At 43.1% G+C, this 19,193-nt stretch overlaps 2 protein-coding genes across 2 annotated transcripts in view; one reads left to right on the top strand and one right to left on the bottom strand.

Moving 5' to 3' along the window:
* AGPAT4 (1-acylglycerol-3-phosphate O-acyltransferase 4) overlaps positions 1 to 6,224 on the top strand; it is a 68,831-nt gene extending 62,607 nt beyond the window's left edge. The window contains exon 10 of the mRNA XM_059469317.1: positions 3,591 to 6,224. Within this exon, the coding sequence (XP_059325300.1) occupies positions 3,591 to 3,682 (92 nt within the window). The 3' untranslated portion in view covers positions 3,683 to 6,224. The remainder of the gene's footprint in view (positions 1 to 3,590) is intronic.
* A 1,088-nt stretch (positions 6,225 to 7,312) lies between these two features.
* The window catches only part of MAP3K4 (mitogen-activated protein kinase kinase kinase 4), a 63,096-nt gene continuing 51,215 nt past the window's right edge, over positions 7,313 to 19,193 (bottom strand). Inside the window, exons 22-27 of the mRNA XM_059469049.1 lie at positions 18,063 to 18,179; positions 16,498 to 16,657; positions 9,839 to 9,961; positions 9,195 to 9,301; positions 8,809 to 8,988; positions 7,313 to 7,857 (exon numbers count right to left, since the gene is read on the bottom strand). Of these exons, the coding sequence (XP_059325032.1) occupies positions 7,837 to 7,857; positions 8,809 to 8,988; positions 9,195 to 9,301; positions 9,839 to 9,961; positions 16,498 to 16,657; positions 18,063 to 18,179 (708 nt within the window). The 3' untranslated portion in view covers positions 7,313 to 7,836. The remainder of the gene's footprint in view (positions 7,858 to 8,808; positions 8,989 to 9,194; positions 9,302 to 9,838; positions 9,962 to 16,497; positions 16,658 to 18,062; positions 18,180 to 19,193) is intronic.

Below are 19,193 nucleotides of genomic sequence, written 5' to 3'. Positions count from 1 at the left end.
TGTGAATGTTGTCCCCTTGTGCTTTGCTGTGCAGCAGTTTGGCTGTTTATACTCCCAAAAGTCATCACACTGTGTTCATACCTTACTGCTGCTCTGGGCCTGGGAGCCCTTTGTGAAACTGCTTGAATCAATACAAGGCAGTTGCTGCTCCAGAGGATAAACACTCAAGTAGTTTGAGGAACAAAAGTGTTTTGAAAACCAGCTTTAGTTTTGCAGGACACATGGCTAGAGATTTAGGTACTTAGCTCACAAGAACTGTTTAAAAATTGGTGCTGATATTTTGGTGCTGAAACATAGGCATGTCTGTCAAATGTCAGTATCTGTACATGACAGCAGCTTCTTCTTTTTTCTCCTCCTCCTGCTTCCCCAGTCTCATTTGGCTTCAAAGAACCAAATGCTGGGTGGCCTTTCATGTTTTGATAACTTATGTTGAGGAGGACACCCACCCTTCATGCTCTAGAAGTAATTTATTGCAAAGCTGTCAGCAGCAGTTAAAAGGGGAGTGCATGCAGAAGATGAGAGGTTTCTAAGGGAGCAGCAGCTATTCCATGTTTCATGCTAAAAGCACGGTGGCATCTGGGCTGGTGGCACAGGGCCAGCAGCTCCAGAGCAGCTCTCAGTGAGAGAAGCGTTCCCTCTGAACCGAGTGCCACTAGGGATGAGCCAGCTGGGATTCCTGGGAGCTGCTGTGTGTGTGCTGTGCTCTGTGGGTGGGATCAGCCCTGGGGACATCCCAGTGTCCTGGAGCAGAGTGTGGAGCACGGGGCTGGAGCACGGTTTGGCCTGGGCAGCGAGGATGGCACTGCTGCAGGCTGAGCTGAATGGAAGGTGAGGAGGGGACAGGCCAGCAGGGCTGTAGTAAGATTTACAGCAGGGTACAAACCATGTGCAGGATCATGCCTGTGTCCATTCTGCCTTTTGGTGGAGCTGCCAGATAGTCTGGCCTTTCAGCCTGGTGCCTAGAAATTGGGGGATTTGGGGTGGGTTGTTTACTTTCTTTAATGTGTGTTGCTTGTTTCTTCTCCTTCATAGTATGTAGGATAGGCCCTCAATGGAAATGTCGACAATTCATACAGTCTTTAGTTGTACAAATCTCAATTTCAATGCATAACCTATATAACTCAAGTGCAAACTCTATGTAGGATATTTTTATGCCCCTGCCTGCTGTGCTGCTTATAGCACTTGCTGTGTAGTATAAAGGCAGGGCAACAGATGAGAAAAAAATCCTGAGTAGTAAGAGAAAAGGTGGAAATCCTTTGAGCTAAGGTTTTGCCGAAGGATGAGATACTACATGTGGAGGTGGTGATTTTCTTGGAGCTAAAATGTGTTCCAAGAAAGATTACACTCCTGGCTCTCTTGACAGTGTCAGCTCAGCCCTCCTTCATCCCCAGCACTCCAGCAGGCAGAGCAGGTCCTCAGCAACCTCCTGCATCTTTTGGATGCTGAGTAGTGGTGGGCACAAAGATGCAGGAGCTCAGTTACCTCAGTTTGCTGTGGAGTAGTTCAAGGATGCTTCAGCCAATAGCTTCTCTCATGCACTTCTCAGGGTGGTGTAAAACCCTCACAGCTATGAAGTTAGGCACTGCTGATTAGCTACTGCTTGATCTCCCTTTCTTTCTCCCCTTTCTTGAAGTAAAAAGCCTTATTACAGTTGTATGTAAAACAAGAAGTGAATAAATCCTTAAATGTGAAGGCATCTCTCAGGTCTGCACTGAGGCTCAGGAGAGCTGTGGTGACACTGCAGGGACAGACCAGACCCCAGACCAGCCTTTCCCCTCTTGGCTTCCAAGGCTTGGCAAACATGAGCAGTCCTCTTCTCCTTGCACCCCACCTTCCCCAGGGTGCTGAGGGCTACAGGTGAAATGGGCATAGAAGGCAGTGGCAGCTTCTGCCAGGGAGCAAAGGACAAAAAAGGACATCTGAACTGCTGAACTAGTTGTTTTTTGTGTCCAGGCATTCTTGGAACTGGATGAAGTCCCCAGCATGGTGTGTGCCTGCTGTAACAGCTGCTCTTATTTATGCTCTGTGTCCATCTCCAGATGCTGTTTCTACCCCTTGTGGTTAAAAATCTTAATGATTTCGTGCTTACTATTATGTTATGATCCCAGACTGCAGGCTACACGTTGGATCTTTCTCATGTTCCCCAGCTCATGGCCAGTTAAATGTCAGAGATGGTTTTCTTTCTTTCTTGTCTGTCTGTGAGAGTGAAGCCCTTTGCTTGTCTCAGTGGTGTGTGTGTCTATCCACTGCGTGGAGTGTCAGTGGCAGTGAGTGCCCTCAGAGCCAGCTCCCTTTCTGGACTGTTCCCTGCACAGCTCTGCCCCCCCTGTGAGAGGCCCTGCTTTCCTGGCATCCACAGGACCTGAGGGCAGCCCCATGGGCAGATCAGCTTCCCAGTGTCCAGCCACGCTGTCACATCACGTGTCACTCATCCCTGACATCCAGTTACCATTGCCCTGGAAAAGCTGCCAATTTGCTGTCAGACTGCACAGCAGGAGTCTGCAGTGGGGGTCTCTGTGGCCCGTGCTGGTGTGCCAACAGCAGCTGGTGAAGCACAGGGCAGCACTTTGTGCCAGCTGCCAGAGCCCTCCCCTTCCAGGGCTGGAGAGCAGCAAATGCCAGGCCTTGGATCAGCCCTGTGGTTCACAAGGGATGCCTGGTAGTGGGATGAAACCTCTGGATCCTCTTGGTGATCTCAGGCATGTCTTAACCATAAAGAGTCCTTTGGCTGGTGAGAGTTTGTCCAGAGTCATCTCAGAGAAGTAAATGCTGATGGGAATGAGACATCCAGAGCACCTCACCATCAGTCACCATGAGTCAGAAAGACAGTGGGATTTGGAGGCTTTAGAGGAGGCCTGTGGCTTTCTAGGTTTGTTTGGTTTGGGTTCCTTTAGTTTGGAAAGCATTCTGAGCAGAGGGAAGATGTTTGTGACTTCCCTGATAGCTTTAGGCCTGAAAGAAGCATGCAAGTTGTGAACATGTACAGTAGTTGAGCAGGCCCTTGAGGAATAACAGATTCTGGGTAAAGAGCCCCTTTACAAAGAAACCAAAAGTGTGAGGGAAGGAGTTTAGATTAAGCTGCATTCAACTTAATCACTTTAAGTGCTACAGATAAATAAATAAAATAATCCTTGCACATGGTAAATTATTACCACTGAATCATCTATAAAAATCTTTTAAATTAACCTGTTTTCTTGTAATGGACTTTTTCATGAGCTACCGTCAACAAATACCACAGCTTACTTTTTTTTTTTTTTGTTTATCAAGATCGGAAATTCCTTGCACTTGTTTGTGCTCTTTCAGACAAGGGGCTGTTGAAAGCCAGCAGAATTCCCTTCCCCTGGCACGCAGGGCTGTGCATGCCTGTGCTTCTGACAGCCATCCTGTTCCTTGTAGCCTCTGCCCTGCTGATGGGAGGGGATGTGTCCAGCCTGAGGCCCTTCCTTCATGAGATGCCATAGGCAAATAAGTTGATGTGGAGGTGTGGGAGCATCAAATGCCTCTTTCATCCCAGGTCTCTTTCATGCTGCTACACCAGTACAGAGGTGCAGGCCGTGCCTCAAGCAGCGTTAACTGGGTTTGTTTTGCAGCTTCTGTCGGTGTCAGATGGATGATCGGGGTTACGGAGATTAACAAGGGCTCCACCTATGGCAACAATGACAACAAGCAGAAACAAAAGTAGCACCTTCAGAGAATGCTTCAATCCAAAGGGAACAAATGCAACTGCTGAAAACTCTTAAGTGCATATCACGGTCCTTCAAGTGAGATCCGAGGATGAGTAATTGCCGTGCATATCTGAATTTGTGCTCCTGTTGTTTTTCTCTGGGGTTTGGGCTGGATGACACGCTGGAAGGATGCACTCCTGCGTATACTCTCAACAACAGGTTTGCACATGTGTGGTTGGTTTGTTTTCCTATGAAGTGTCTTAAGTTTTGAAGGAAAAAAAATTCCAGTGTGCTTGTATGAAGAGACTCTACCTGGAAATTAACCAGAGGTGCAAGCTTTAATGTCAGAAGATTGTTACAAGATGATTAAACTTGATAGTTGTGTAGCTCACACAGTTTAACAACCATAATCTGTCAGTGTTTAAGCACAGCACAGTGGGATGCTGTGCTTGGTTATAGCAGTGTTGGACTGAAGCAGCTCTGCTGAGCTGGCAGAAGTGCAGAGTTTTGTACATGCAGATCCTGTTCCCACAGTGTGCACTACATGGGCCCTTCAGAGCTTCAGCCAGACCCTGCCTGGAAAGCCACACATCAGAGCCTGGCAGCAGCAGAACCTGGATCACAGTTTGGCTCTGTGGCCTGAGCAGAGCTGAGTTACCACTGCCCTCTTTCCCCAGGCCATACATCCCAGGGATAGCTGAAAACTCTAATTCTTCAGAGTAAATGTCATTTTTAGTTTGGAAGACTTGAAGTAGTAAAATTCCTTTTGGCTTTAAATGCTACTTAAAATTCCAGGCCATCCTAACAATTTTGGAAACAAAATAACTGGGCATGGTGTAGTGAAATAATGCAAAGTGTGCATTACAAAATATGCCCCATACCCATACTGTTGTGATCCTAATTAACCTGCTTGTCTGTCTTTTCTGATAAATTAGTTTACTTGGTGCCTCATAACAGCCAGCCTGAAGTAACAGTAAATTATTTTCTTCTGGGGAGGAGGGGGAACTAGGAGAGAGACCTAGGACAGTGGGTATGGCTGACTTTTTTTTGATGTCTGTCTTGATTTGACACTCTTCTGAATTAAATAAAACTAGAACCAAGCTCTGAGGAAAGGGGGGGTTGCTCTGACATTCCTGGTACTGATCTCAGGACTGCCTCCTGTTTTTAAACTTCTAGAGTTAAGGGTCTGCAAGTTACTGGAAATAACCTGTTTAAAGCAGGGAAAAAAAAAAAAAGGAAACCAGGGGACATTAACTAACAGCAAATATGATTGGAAAAAAATCCCAATTTTTTGAAGTCTACAGATCCCGACACTGAGCAGTGGAGGTTGTGATTGACACTTTCAAAGACAGTCCATATTCACTTGACATGGAGCTAAACCAGACAGTCTTTAGTGAAGAAAGTAAGTAGTCTTACTCTAGCAGCTGGTATAAAAACATGGCTCTTTCCATATAATAAAACTGAGCCCAGAAACAGGCTAATACAACAGTACTAATTATTCCATGAAATATGTATTTGCTATTCAGTACATCAGATAATCTAGAAACTCACCTTTTTAATATGCAGAGCCTAAAAAGCAGGTCAAGTAGTGCTTTTAGCATGGAGCAAGAACTGAAGTTGAGGGATAGTGGAGGCAGTAACATTTACACCATGAAGAAAGGCATAGGCAGTGTGAGAGACTGCTTTGGGAGGCTTTTTGCCTCATACATCTTGTGTACGCATGCATTCCTTATGTTCTGAACCTTTCAGGAACAGATTGTTCAGTGTCATGAACAGAAACATGGGCTCAGATGTTTTCAGAGCCCAAGAGCAGAAAATACTGAAATATTTACAATGCTGTTTAATAAAGCACATGCCCTGCTCCCTATTTGCTGTAACACTCTTAACAGTGAAAAACTGAGTATTGCATCCTGTAGTAGCATTAACAAGCCAGACCTGAAGCCACTTGTACACAAGAGCTGGAAAATGGGTGGGAGGGGAGAAAGGAAAGGCCTCTCCAGGGTAGCATTTTACTGTGAACATTACCTGGCAGGCCCAGTGACCTCCAGTGGCCTTTTCTCAGGGTGGTAGGTGAGCAGTTCTGAGCAGCAAATACATATTCCTGGAGTGACAGAGGCTGTTCTGCCTTCCTGAGAGCCACACATTTAACGTGCAGTAAGGAAGACATTTGGCATTCCTTATCAATCTTAGTCCTTCCCTCCAAGTGCCCTTCTCCCAGAGGAAAGTACCAAACAAGTAAATCCTTCTGAAAGAGTGATGAGATGATTTCATACCCCTCTCCCTGGGCCCAGCCCTTAAAACATGTCACTCCTGGATCCATCCTCCCAAGCACTTGTGCAAGTCCTGGCACACCACTGAGGCCCTTCCAGCACTCACTGACAGAGAAATGGTCCTTGCCAAAGTTAAACTTCTCCAGTTTACTGTATTAAAAGAATGACATAGGTTATTAGGAAGCAGTGTTTGCCCCTCATCCCCACAAGCAACTGTATGTTCTACTACTGCCTTAACAAAATTAGTCTTAATGTTTGTTTATACAAAAATAAAAGTATAAAAAGCTAATATGCAGTGAATGAGTTTTCTTTTGGTTGGCAAGAACAAACTGGTAAGAGTTTGTCACCTTTGTGTCACACTAAAAGCTGTCCACTGTTGGTGTTCAAGGGCACCTGAAACAAGGCGAGGACACAACTCACTCAGATACCTCTGCTACACTGCAGATGAAGCACACAGCAAGCTGGGGGGACACTCCTACCTCAGGTACTCATAGTCCTTTACTGAGGATGACACCGTACCTCCTATCACACAGCTGTCTTAGTTTAAATTTAGTATTATATTTTTTGAGGGCATAAATACCTGCACAGGTGACACACACAGCAAGGTTCATACTTTCCTAAGTAGGAATGTCAGAGTTTGTGGGATCTCCTTGACAACTCACCACACATGTGACTAATCAAGAATTTGTGGCTTAAGATGAGATGAGACACTAGAATATAAAACTAAATATTAAAAAATTCTAAATTACCTATTTTGAGTTTGAAGCTGTAACAGAAATATGTAAACTTGCACTAATGTTTAAAAGTAACAGTTTTAAGTCACCTATTTGTAATAGCAAGTAAAAAAAAATCAACTAGATCATGCATTGCAGGCTATTTCTTCCAACTGCTAACCACTTCTAGTCTCTCTTCCTTTTCTGAGGCTGATGACAACTGAGGTGTGGTGGGGAAATGAAAGCCAGGATCAGAACTCAGTTTTTAAAAGGTAACAGTAGGTTCTTGGTTTTGCCAAACAGAACACGAGAATCAGCTTGTACAGTTCTCTTCTAGAAGACAAAATGTCATGCAGGGCACTCCCTGTTCTCAGTGCAGACATCCAAGAAGGAAGGTGTCCCTTAGATAAAAGACAGTGTCAGGAATTTCCCATCACCCTCTTTTCTCAGAAGGTGATGAAAGGGGGAACCTTACTTCTCTTACCTCTTGTGTAAGAAACATCTCACAGTACTCATCTTGAAACTTGACAAACACTCACTATTGCAATACAAGAGCAGCTTATTCCAGTTAGCTCAGCTTAGCAGTCATCCCAATGTTGTAAAAAGTTTAAAATGTGGCACAGTCCCACATTTACTTTTGGAAGAAAAACCCTTCACCAGCATCTCCTAAAATAAACCATTTATTGAGAAAAACCTTTTTTTTTTTTTTAAATTTCATTAATCAGCCTTGTGCATAACAAATCCGAAGCTTGCCAAAAACAAATAAACAAAAACCCCAGTAAAAGTTCACAGTCAGTGCACTCAAACAGATTAAAAAACAAGGTCCATAACGCCTGATAACACTACAGCATTTTTCTGAACCTAGAGAGTTCAAAAATACTACATATTAACAATACAAGTTCTCAGTCAAATGAGAAACAGGAGAAGGAACAAAAGGGTCTGGTCCATATACAGTAGTAATGGCACTTTCACTGAACATGCAGCTTCTTCCAACTTGCGGACACGTCACGTGAGCAACATGTGCCAGGTAAAATGTACAGGAGCAGCAGAGGAAGTGACACTGTCACTTGTGCAGTCTTCGTTAAGGTCAACTTTCAGACTGTTTCTCAGCACAGTCTTTATGTAAATATTACATACAGTAGTGATTCAAATCTTGTCAGAATAGAAAAGGCCAGAGATTGAGTAACTTCATTCTTCGTCTGTGCAAACCTGCGAAGGAAGCAAAAGGCAATTACTTCAGCCATCTCAGCCATCTCCCTCCTGCAGCAAGATGATCATGGATCCATTTCTTTAGCACCTTCACCTTGAACTTTTTTTTCTCTTCCTTGTTCCACAGTAATGCATTACAAGTGTTTGTATGGGAGTACTGACACTCCCACTTTTACCATGCATCCTTTAGGTGCCTAAAGCAGTGTCCACCTCTGATGGATGGGATCTGCTACAGCTGCACTGATGAGGGATGGGTGATGATGCCAAACACTCTGCTACTGAATCAGAATACCAAAGTGATCAACTTTATGCTGGAAAATGAGACAGAGTTCAATGAACTACAGCACTCCTACTCCTTCAAAAAAGATGTTACTAATACAGCTCAATTTGTAGCTGTGAATATTTGCCTGTTGTTAGGGAAAGCATCACGCCATAGTTCATGCAAGAACTGCTGACTGTTACAGCAGCTGCCAGATAAAACATTCAGTATGACCTTAACTTTAAGTATGAACTTAAAAGAAAATCAGGTCTTTGCACAGAAGATTAGGAGACTTCTTGTGTGTGGTTTCACTTTTTATGGAGGGGCCCTTATCTCTGAAAACCCATGCATTTGTACTTGCTAAAGTTTTTGCTGCAAAGCCCTTCAGATCCAATGAGCTACCACCAAGTTGGAGCCCGACTTGTCTTTTTTAACATAAAGATAATGCATTTCAAAACAGCAGTGAAAGTTTATTGCATGGTGCACACCATGTCCTATAGTCACATGCTTGCTGGAAACAACACATGTGCTTCTGGAAAGTTGCCAATCCATTTTTCCTGGACAGCATCAATTGGCTAGCAGCCCTTCACCATGGTACCAACCTCTGTGGCATGACTGAGAACAAAGAAGCTGACTAAAAGCTGTTCCCCATTCCCATGTGCAGTTTTTGCAGCCAAAGTCATCAGACAAACCTTGACAAAAGGATGATCGAGAAGCTGGCTGGCCGTCCACCTCATCTTTGGGTCACTCTCCAGGCAGTGGCAAAGGAAGTCTTTCCCTTCTGGGCTCACTTTGTCAGGAATAGGAGGTTTATGACCCATCCCCACTTTATACATGATCTGGAAGTTGTGCTCATATTCATGCCAAGGCCTCTGCAACAGGTGACAGCATTGCTAAGTGCAAGCTATAGTGAGTAACTTGTTACCCACTAGAGCATGTATTTCTGTGCTCCAGAAAATGAAAATCCATCCCAGTCCTTGCAGACATGAGTGTGACAAACTGCTGAGAATAGGACCAGAATTTGCAGAAAAACTGCTGAGAACAGTTTGCTTTTCACCAGCACATGAACCATCCCTACCTTGCCCGTGACCATCTCTATGACAACACAGCCCAGGCTCCAGATATCTGCTGCACGTCCGTGCCCTTCTCCTTTCGCTCTGGTGATAACTTCTGGAGCCATGTATGCTTTGGAACAACACATATGATGCCATCAGTTCATACAGCAGAAGGAACATATACATCAAGTGGCTGACTGGGTAAACCAAATGCTTTTTAAATACCCAATGAATTACTACTCAGGTTTTCTTGCTAAGTTTTGCCATTTGCTGGTTTCTTGTTCTTTGTTGTGTTTTCAGCATAACTGTCTTTCAGTTTGAAAAGTGATACTGAAAATGCTGTTACAGTACATGCTTTCAGTGACTGCCATTTTCTGAAAATCTATTAAGCAGCTGTTTAGTGAAGAGTACAGTTTCAGTAAGGCTGCAGAGAAAAATACTACCCCAGAAAACACATGTTCCAGCATCTCTGTAGTTACAGACAAACATGATTTTAACTCTCACATTATATCATTCACTTATTGTTTTGGCTTCTGGATGTAAAGCACAAAACTAGCTAAGTTAAATCTAGTTTCCCTGAAACACAAGGTTTTACTCCAGACTTCTGGCAGAGGTATCTTCCTTTATGGAAACTAAACAAGTACCTGCCTAGCACAAGCTTCCTCACCTGCAGTCCCCAAGGTACTGTTCACTTCTCCAGGCATTGTCTGGGTATTGTTCTTCAGCTTCACTGAGCAGCCAAAGTCTCCTAGTTTAATCAGTCCAGATGAGGTAAGAAAGATGTTGGCTCCTAAGAAACATAAGGAAACACAGACATACTTGTTTAAACCAGAGCTGAATTGAGGGCTTCTCAATATAGCCTTGGAAGTTGCAATGGATAATAGCTGAATTCACATTTAGATCTTTACCTGTGAATTAAGTGTGGAATATGACAACATTAAAGATGTTTTGGTGGGTTTATGCTAACATGAAGTGTACTGGAAGTTGACAAGTGTTCAAATAAAAAAAAAAAACAAAAAAAAAAGCAGTATGGCAGGCAAATTAAACAGCTTTCCATACAAGCTCGTTACAAGAAATTACTTCTTCAGGAATTCCAGTGCTTCTCCTTGTGAGCACTAATTCAGAAGAAGCTGCTTCCTGGCAGAGGCCATTGCTATGTCCTTCCCACCAGTATCTCTTCAGTTCTTCTGAGTCAAGACAGATGATATCACACTTGTCAATAAAAACAGTGTGGCCAGCAGGAGTGGGGATTGTTCCACTCTGCTGGGCACTGGTGAGGGCACACCTCAAGTGCTGTGTCCAGCTCTGTGTCCCTCACTACAAGAAGGACATTGAGGTGCTGGAGCGTGTCCAGAGAAGGGCAACAGAGCAGGTGAAGGGTTTGGAGCACAAGTCCTGTGAGGAGAGGCTGAGGGAGCTGGGGGTGTTTAGCCTGGATTAGAGCAGGCTCAGGAGTGACCTTATCACTCCTACAGCTCCTGAAAGGAGGGTGCAGCCTCTTCTCAGGTGGGGCCGCCTCTTCTACCAGGCTACCAGGGACAGGATGAGAGCAAATGGCCTCAAGCTGCACCAGGGGAGGTTCAGGTTGGACATCAGGAGGAATTTCTTCACTGAAAGAGTGGTCAGGCATTGAAATAGGCTGCCCAGGGAGGTGGTGGAGTCACCATCCCTGGGAGTGTTCAAGATACAACTGGGCATGGCACTCAGTGCCACGGTTTAGTTGTCTGACATAGTAGTGGTTTGTCCATGGTTGGACTCAATTTTAGAGGTGTTTCCAACCTTAATGGCCTTATGGTCACAGCTGACTTGCAAAACAGAGTTTAGAGCATTTTATTACTTATACTACCAAGTGCCTACTCCTGTTGCACTTTCAGAGTAATGTCTGGAGGAGGATACCATTAAAATTACTTGCTATACTGGCAGCTTACACTAGAACAAACTTCCCTAGCATAGTTAAAAATCTCCAAGGGGAATCTGCAAGTGGCTTCAAGTCAGTTACTCAACAGAACAATACAAAATAAACCAAGTGGTTTTGACAACCTGTGCTTTTCTTTCATTCAACATCCTGCCAAAATATTCGTTTTGACAGCAACAGAAAACAGGTAGAGCAGAAGGAGCCCCTTGTATCAGGCCACATTCTGGACTCTGCAAGTATCACAATGAAAGCACAAGTATCACCTAGCAGAAACAGAGCTTCAGCTGTGGCCTTTCTTGAGGAAAGATGGATAGTATGCACAAAACAAACTGCTCACCTACTCTAGGAGTAGGCAGACAGTGGGGATTTCACTACACACAGCCTCTTCTCATGTCATGCAAAAGTTTCATTCAAAAGTGGCTCATCTCAATAGAACCTTTCAAAGTTTCTCACTTTTGTTCCACCTTGAGCAGTACAGAAATTCTTGGCTGCTCCTCCTTTGTGTTAGTTTTAGCTAATAGCCTTTTCCCATTCACTTGGTTGGGCATCCCCAAGATATTCATAAAGAATACAAAGAATCCTCAAAAAGCTCAAGTCAAAAAAAGGCAGTGCAGGTCAATGATGCCAAAACCCTGCCCATTTCTCAAAGGACTCCCTCTGACTACTCTGACAATAGTTGGTAACTATTTAGTCCCAGAGGTGTTACATAGAACAGCAATTGATGGATGAGCAAAATCACTAACAGAAGTAAATTCCAACCTTTAGTTACAAGTCCTGAAAGAATTAATGTTCAGGGAATACAACTCATCTCCGCATTTTGTGCAATGGTTTTCCACTTCTGGGAGTCAGATGCTTGCACATCCTCCAGAATTCTTTCAATAGATTCTGCAGTTTGCCATCAGTGGGATCTATGTCACCCTGCAATCACAGTGTGTGTAATGGAGTTGGGTAGACCATCCCTCAGCTCCTTGAATGAAAGATCCAGAAAGACACAAAGCAATGCAAGAAAGCTGCTTGATGAGACACTAAGTATGGGCAATGCATTAGGAGAGCAACAGCTTCTTCCTTTGAACTGTCAACTGCTCTTCCAATGTTTCCAAGCAGTTGCTTGTCAAATAGAAAGCAGGTACACTTAGCCTAAAGAAAAAAGCTTAGGAAAAACAGTCCTCACTAGCAAACACTTTTCCAAGGATGTGCTGGAAACCTGTGTCTCCATTCCTCAAGAAAGCAACATGAGAATTTCACAGAAGTTTCCAACTACTACTGTGGGTGGAGCCCAGCAGTGCTGAATTTAGGCTACTGGAATAGTTTAGTTTAATGCAGTTCAAAACCTTCTTCCAAGGTCTTGCAAACTAGAGTTTATACCTTTTAATAAAAACTAATGACAATTTAGCCTAAGTATTGACGTGAAAGCTCCTGTGAGCCCTTTTCCTGAAAGCCCTTGGAACAGTCACATGGAATAAAGCACTGAACCAAAGTTTCAGCAAGAAGCCAGAGACAGCACTTGAAGACTCATGTTGCAGACACTTTCTGTCAGCTTCCACCGCTGTGGTTATCACTGGAGCCTGCCTGTAAACTGCTTGTTCAGAAACCAAGGCCAGGCTGTAGGAGGAGTCTTTAAAAGCAGTAAATGAAACCTGCACAGATGCAGCAGGACCCGTGTAAGAAGAGTGGACAAGAGGTCAGTACTTTGGAGACGCCCGATGCCTTTTTACCCTTGGCAGTTAGCGCCACTGGGAATGGAACGGAACTCCCATCCACATGGTTAACAGGCAAAATAAAACCAAAGACCATGAGTGAAATGGCAGAAAGAGACCACTCCCATCTGTTCCTTCCTTCCCCTTACACATGCACTGCCTGAAGCACCACCACTGGATGCACTTGGCAGGAAGTTGCCCAGTTGTGCACAGCCCTCCTGGGCTGGTACACCACAGCTGCTCCTGGGCACGCTGTGAAGAGACGGTGCCAAAAGCCACACTCCTGCTACAGCAGCCAAAACCTAAAGCATTTAAACTCAAGTTTCATGCCCTGTACCTCTGTCAAATCAGCCCCATAGTAAGAACAGTGAAAACTGCACTAGCCCGATAGTCCAAAGGTTTTGGTGGAAATCCTGTGAGTCCATGGAGCAGCACAAAAAGCCCCACTAAAGGCTGTGCTGTAATTCCAGAAAAAGAGGCAGCTCAGAAATTCCACAGCCAGTGCTTAAGCAGTGCAGCAGCCAACTTCATTCAAGAAACAAGCAGGCCAAATGCTACCCTTGGATGAGAAAATCAGCTTCCGCATGCATACTCTCCTTCTCAGTCTCTTAGAGAGCATGACACATGCTCACAGTGTCCTGTTGCAGTTTTCCAGCTCTTGGTGAATGACATTCCTTCCTTTGTGCTCATCAGGAAGACAGGATTGCAGAAGCTTTGAGTTTCACAAGGTTTTGAGCAAACAACAAGGTTACAAGAAGACAATACTACAGCAGCAGTTAGATGAAGACTTTTTTGTATAGAGCATCTCATTCGAGGTTTCTGATTTGGTAAAGTTTCAGATACAATCCTTTTATTTTCTGTATTCATCCAAGGAGTCTTCAAGAACATGCCCTTCTCTCCTGAAGGGACTCCACCAGGCATGGCCTCATTAATTCCTCTCAATTCAGCCCTTCTGAGGTCACACCTTGAGTGCTGTGTCTTGTTTTTAGGCTCTCCAGCACAAGAGGGACAATGACACACTGGAGCAAACCCAGGACAGTGGCGTCAAGATGTTCAGAGGGCTGGTGCACCCAATGGACCAGGAAAGGCTGTGAGATGGGCTTGCTCTGCTTGAAGAAGGGATGCTCAGGGGAGTGTGTGTGCAGGGGATTTACTGCTGTTTAACAGGAGGACAGCAAGACTGTAGAAACAGATTTTTCCCCTCAAAGGCACTCTGTGAAACGGTCATGCAGCAATGGATACAACAGCAACCTCTGCAGATTCCAGGGAGCTATCAGGGAAAAGCTTTTCACAGTGGGGATAGGTCAGTCATTGGAACAGGGCATCTCCATCCCTGGAGATGCCCATATATCTCACCTCAACAATGTCCTGAGCAATCTGATCTGACATTGGATCTGATACTAAGGCTGGCCCTGTTTAGGACAGAGGGCTCAGAGATGTCCACATGTTCCCTCCAGCATTAAACATTCCATCATCCTGCATCACTGACCGGAACAGTTTCCTTACAAAGTGAAACAGTTCTAACCAAGGAAACTGAGCTTAGCCACAGGAATTAAAATTCAATACCCAGAATAGAGATTAAAAAGTCTCCTGCTACAGACCAGCACCACCTGCTTTTCACAATGATGCAGATTAAGCAAAAGCAGTGCAGCCAAATGCAATAAACATCCAACACAGCCCTCGGTCTGCCCTCACCACCACAGGCTGAAAAATGGTTTTGGCAGCTCTATCTTGCTTTGTGTTTTACCCATACAGAGCTGGATGCCATGACAGCATCTGAAAGACAAAGGTGGCTCAACGGGACACTACTAACCAAAAGTCTATTTTTGAGCACAAGGTACTTGCAGACACCAAGTACAGCTGTCTTGCAGGATACAGATAAACAATCGTTGTAAGAATTGCTTATCTGCTGCTAAAAGAAACAGATTGATGGTGATGTTAAACAAACTGGCCATGAGAGATCTAGTGTGATCTGACAGCAAGATTTTGATAGGAAAGTAGTTTTAACAGTCTGAATGTCACTCTTCCCTATCAGAAAATTAAGAGTACCAGTCTACCCAAGAGATAAAATTAAGATTAGAGTGTTCTTTACTGCTGTTATCCTGAAAACTTGGGGATGCAATGTCAGCATAAAGGAAGTCAATGAGCAAAAGACTTCCAATGCATCAAGTAACCTTTATAAAAATACCCTCTGTGGTCTGTCTTTATATTCTGCCATGGAGCTTCAGGAAGGTCTACACACAGAAGTGCCTGCAGTGACCCTCTGTTATTCTCAAGAAACACTCTAACATTTGACATAAGGAACCTGTTGCAACAGAAATGCTCTCAGGTAACACAACATTACAGCTCTGTTAATCAGCTTTTCTCACTCCATGTGTTTCCCTGAAGAGCAGAAGACCTATTTGGAAATATATCCAGATATCAGCAATGACACTGAGCAGCACAAAAGAAATCCCTTCAGCCAGCTTTGGATTTTGATCACAACGAGCTTCCAGGAGAGCATAATCCAGCTAAGCAGAACCTGGACAAGGAATGATCAAGAAAAGGGCAAGGAGAGAACTGTGAAAAGCACAAAGGGAAATCCACAACTGGAGAGAAACCTTTGGTGAGGAAGGAGAACCAGAAAAGGTAAGATTGCTGGGGAATGGGAGTGAGGGAAAGTGTTTTCTCGAAAAAAAAAGCCAAAACTGACTCAAGAGTGGCCTACCTGGGTGGAAGGCCTCTGGATCGTAGATAGTTCTTTTCCCAAATGAGAAGCACGAGGCCAAAGGACCAAGAGCAACTGGGAAGCTCCTACACTGCTGCGGTGATTCAAAAGCCTGTGAGCAAGAGGGACATAGAAACCCAGCATCGTTGGGTTGCACTGCCTTGGCACAAAATGAGCATTCACAGGGCACACATATCGTGTGCATTGCTTCCCCTACCTTCGCCTAAGTCTCCTGCCACCGGTGAGCCAAATATGCCAGACTAACAAAACCAAGATAACCAGACATGGAGGATGTTGTTGGAAGGCGCAGAAAAAGAAAAATGAACCTGAAATGAGGACTGACACTGGGTATCTTAAATGCCAAGCCCAACCCCCCTTTGGTTACTGCAGTTTCTGTCTGCTAATTACGTACGCAAATGCTGACAGCCAGGCACGAGAAGATAAATGTATGGAAAAAACACTAGATAAAGGGATATCCTAAAATCACTTAAGTGCTTTTAACAACAGTTTTGTTACGAAGTTTAATCAGCCATTCATCTGAAATTCCAAAACTCTTTGGTAAAATGGAATCACAAGGAAAAGTTCTGATGCATAACTCTAGCACTGTACACTGCCTGTCAGCTCCAGAAAACGCCACTTATTTGCACAGACAAGAAGGAACACAGCATTACATAACTCAGTACATTAGTGCTAAAACTGCAAGGACTAATAACTGAGTTTAGATAAATCCCCAATAATCTTAACAACCTCTAAAAAAACTATATAAATCATGGGCAAAATTTATGAGTTTGAAATGACAATTGTGAATGTTTTTTACAATCTACATGTAAAAGAAAAAGCATGAAACTATCCAATGGCTTGTAAACTGAAAACTTAATAGAAGGCTTTATACAAATAATGGCTGCATAGAAACTGCACATTAAATACGCAAATACATGCCCCAATCCTTCCCCCTGCTCTCATCTACCACACTGAAACAACAACATTACCTTTTTGGTCAACATTACCTTTAATGTCTCGATGAACAATACCATGTTCATGCAGCACATTGATAGCAACGGTGATCTGCTTTGTGTACAGCCTAATGACATGCTCCTGAAGGCCCAGTTTGGATACCTCCTCCAGAGTGCCCTCATCACAGTACTCCATGAAGATGTACATTTCTTCCTGTTTTGGGAAACAAACCAGATTTCATTTGGTATAATTTCTTTATACTTTAAGCACTGAATTAAGATACAGTTTTCCCTACATCCTTCACTGTTCATGAAATAAAGTATCATGTAATGTCTTCATGAAAGTATCACTTACCATGAAATATCTAATATTCTATTGTACAGCTATGGAAACTCTCTGCTACATGCCTAGCTGCATCATTTGTACATAACTGAGACTATCTGGTGGTATAAAAATACAGTGCTTTGGCATCAGGCAAATGACAGACACTTTGGAAACCCTGCAGGTGTATTTCACAGGAATTTATAGAGATTCTTTCTTATTTAGAGAAGGGGGTGGAAAAGGGCACAAAATTTATGTTTTGGGCTTGTTTTTTAATCCCTTTGCTCTGTCTCAGTTCCTGCATCATCATGTGTTGACTGCTTGAAATGGGCAAGTTTTTTTGTTCTTTGCTGTGGCTTGAACAAGCATGCCAACTCTAACTCACTTTAAGGAAAAAATTAGGTTTCTGCTCCCACTCTGTCTCCAAGCCCATCTGATTTCAAACAGACTGAATTAATATAAAAAGATGGCAAAGATACCAAAGACATTTAGAATCTAGTCCAAGAAACCAATGACCCAGTGGCACAGACACCCAAATTTGTGTCTCAAATAGAGAACTGCTGCAGAAAGCAGCCTATGTCCCCTTCTAAACCAACAATGGGTCACCAAAACAACTTTTTCCATATTGAGCAAACCAGTCAAATCCAAGCAGCACTTTCCAGCAAGACATGAGGACTTGAGACTCACAAGTGGGAAGAGCATGTGGAAAGCAGATAGTAGTAAGAAGTTGGGTATCCCAGCACACAACTCTGGAATCCAACTCCACAGAAAAATACACTTCATTAGTTCTGCTGCTCAAGCATGAAAACTTGCTTTTTCCTTTTGAAGAGATGCTAGCCAAATTCCAACACTTGGCTGGAATCAATATTTAAATGCCAGCAGAAGATTTTTCCAGGAATCAACATGATACAATACAAGTACAATACAACCTTTGCTGCTAACAGGGACGGGTTTTAGGCTGTCTAGTCTTTATCTACATACAGGAGCTACCATACCATATACGGTTAAACTTGCTTTTAGACCAGTTCAGAGGAGCAGCATAGAATAGTTCCAGCATTACTCACTCTATTCACTTATTTTAAGCCTCCTCTGTTTATGTACCAGTTCCAAAAAGTCTCTCCTAACTATGTTTCAGAGACCTCAATATCCAGAGGAATAAAGACACACTGCTATTCACAGAGATAACCAGACAAGATTAACTAGAATGTTCTCATGTAAAAACCTCCAATAATACAAAGTTTCTTAAAATTTTCTCTCTGCCTTGTAAAAAAAGCCCCAATAATTTATGTTTTCTTACCCTGTGGAGCTCCACACCAAAATAACGAACCAGATTAGGGTGTTTGATGCCTTCAAAAATCTTCAGCTCATCAGCTGTTTCTTTGATGGTTTTGTGATCATTAGGTTGAAATCTTATCTGCAAGAAAGATTTGTCATTGTTTTGATGCTATTTCAAATTAATAAGGAACAAAAAAGCAAACAACCTATCCTAAACTCAAACACAACAAAAAGCTTTTGTTATTGTTGTTAAATACCACTTCACACAAAAAGCCCCAAATTACCCCTCTCCATCCCCAAACTGAAACAAATATAAAGCACACTGAGCTATTTCTGGAAAATTACCTACAACTATGATGACTTAGAAACTTTATAAGAGCAAAATTATGTTACTTAAATGTGCCAATACACTCGTGTGCACATATGTATTTCTTCTGTGCTTGCCTTCTAGCTTAAGTGTGGTAGACAGACACAATACAAGAAAATCTGAAAGCAATGTCACAGAGAGCTATCATTCAACAAAGGTTTTTTGCCAGGTACTTCATCACCAGAGAGTCTAAGTGATCTCTTTGAGGGGTTTATCCACTGAGAACAGGGCAGCTGCAAGAAACAAGTTTTCATTATTTCTCCTATACTGTGATGGACTATTCAGTGAGGAAAAACATTATCAGGTGCTCTGAAAAACTGATCTAAAGCTTCTAACTGTGCAAAGATAAGCAAGATGAATTGCAATTTATGGAAGATGCTACTTTTACCACATTGTTAAAAACAGAAGCTTCATTAACTGAGTGCAGGACAACTGCTAAAGAAATAAATGCACATAATTGCACTGAAGGAAATATTGCCCTCAGCTGCTAGGATGTTATGATTGCTACATTCTGTGTAACAATTCCAGGGTACAGTTTGTACTCAAGCAGTGGTATAATTAAATACATGAAGATTACAAAAAGGTGTCAAATGATATTCAAGTATTTTACATATTCCCTAATGCATAGTTGCAATACTATGTATTTGTAGTAAAGCTTGTCCACTATAATCTGAAGTCATTTTAATGACACTGTGGATGAGGTAATACAACCACAGTGTCATTGGTGCAAGGGCAAGGAATGCAGTGTCCTTAACCAGTTAAAAAAAAAAAAAAATCTAACTTTCC

This window comes from Ammospiza nelsoni, chromosome 3 (assembly GCF_027579445.1).
Source record: "Ammospiza nelsoni isolate bAmmNel1 chromosome 3, bAmmNel1.pri, whole genome shotgun sequence".
Lineage (NCBI taxonomy): Eukaryota > Metazoa > Chordata > Aves > Passeriformes > Passerellidae > Ammospiza > Ammospiza nelsoni.
The sequence above is the reverse complement of the archived record's forward strand: the minus strand, read 5'-3'. Positions and strand labels throughout refer to the sequence as shown.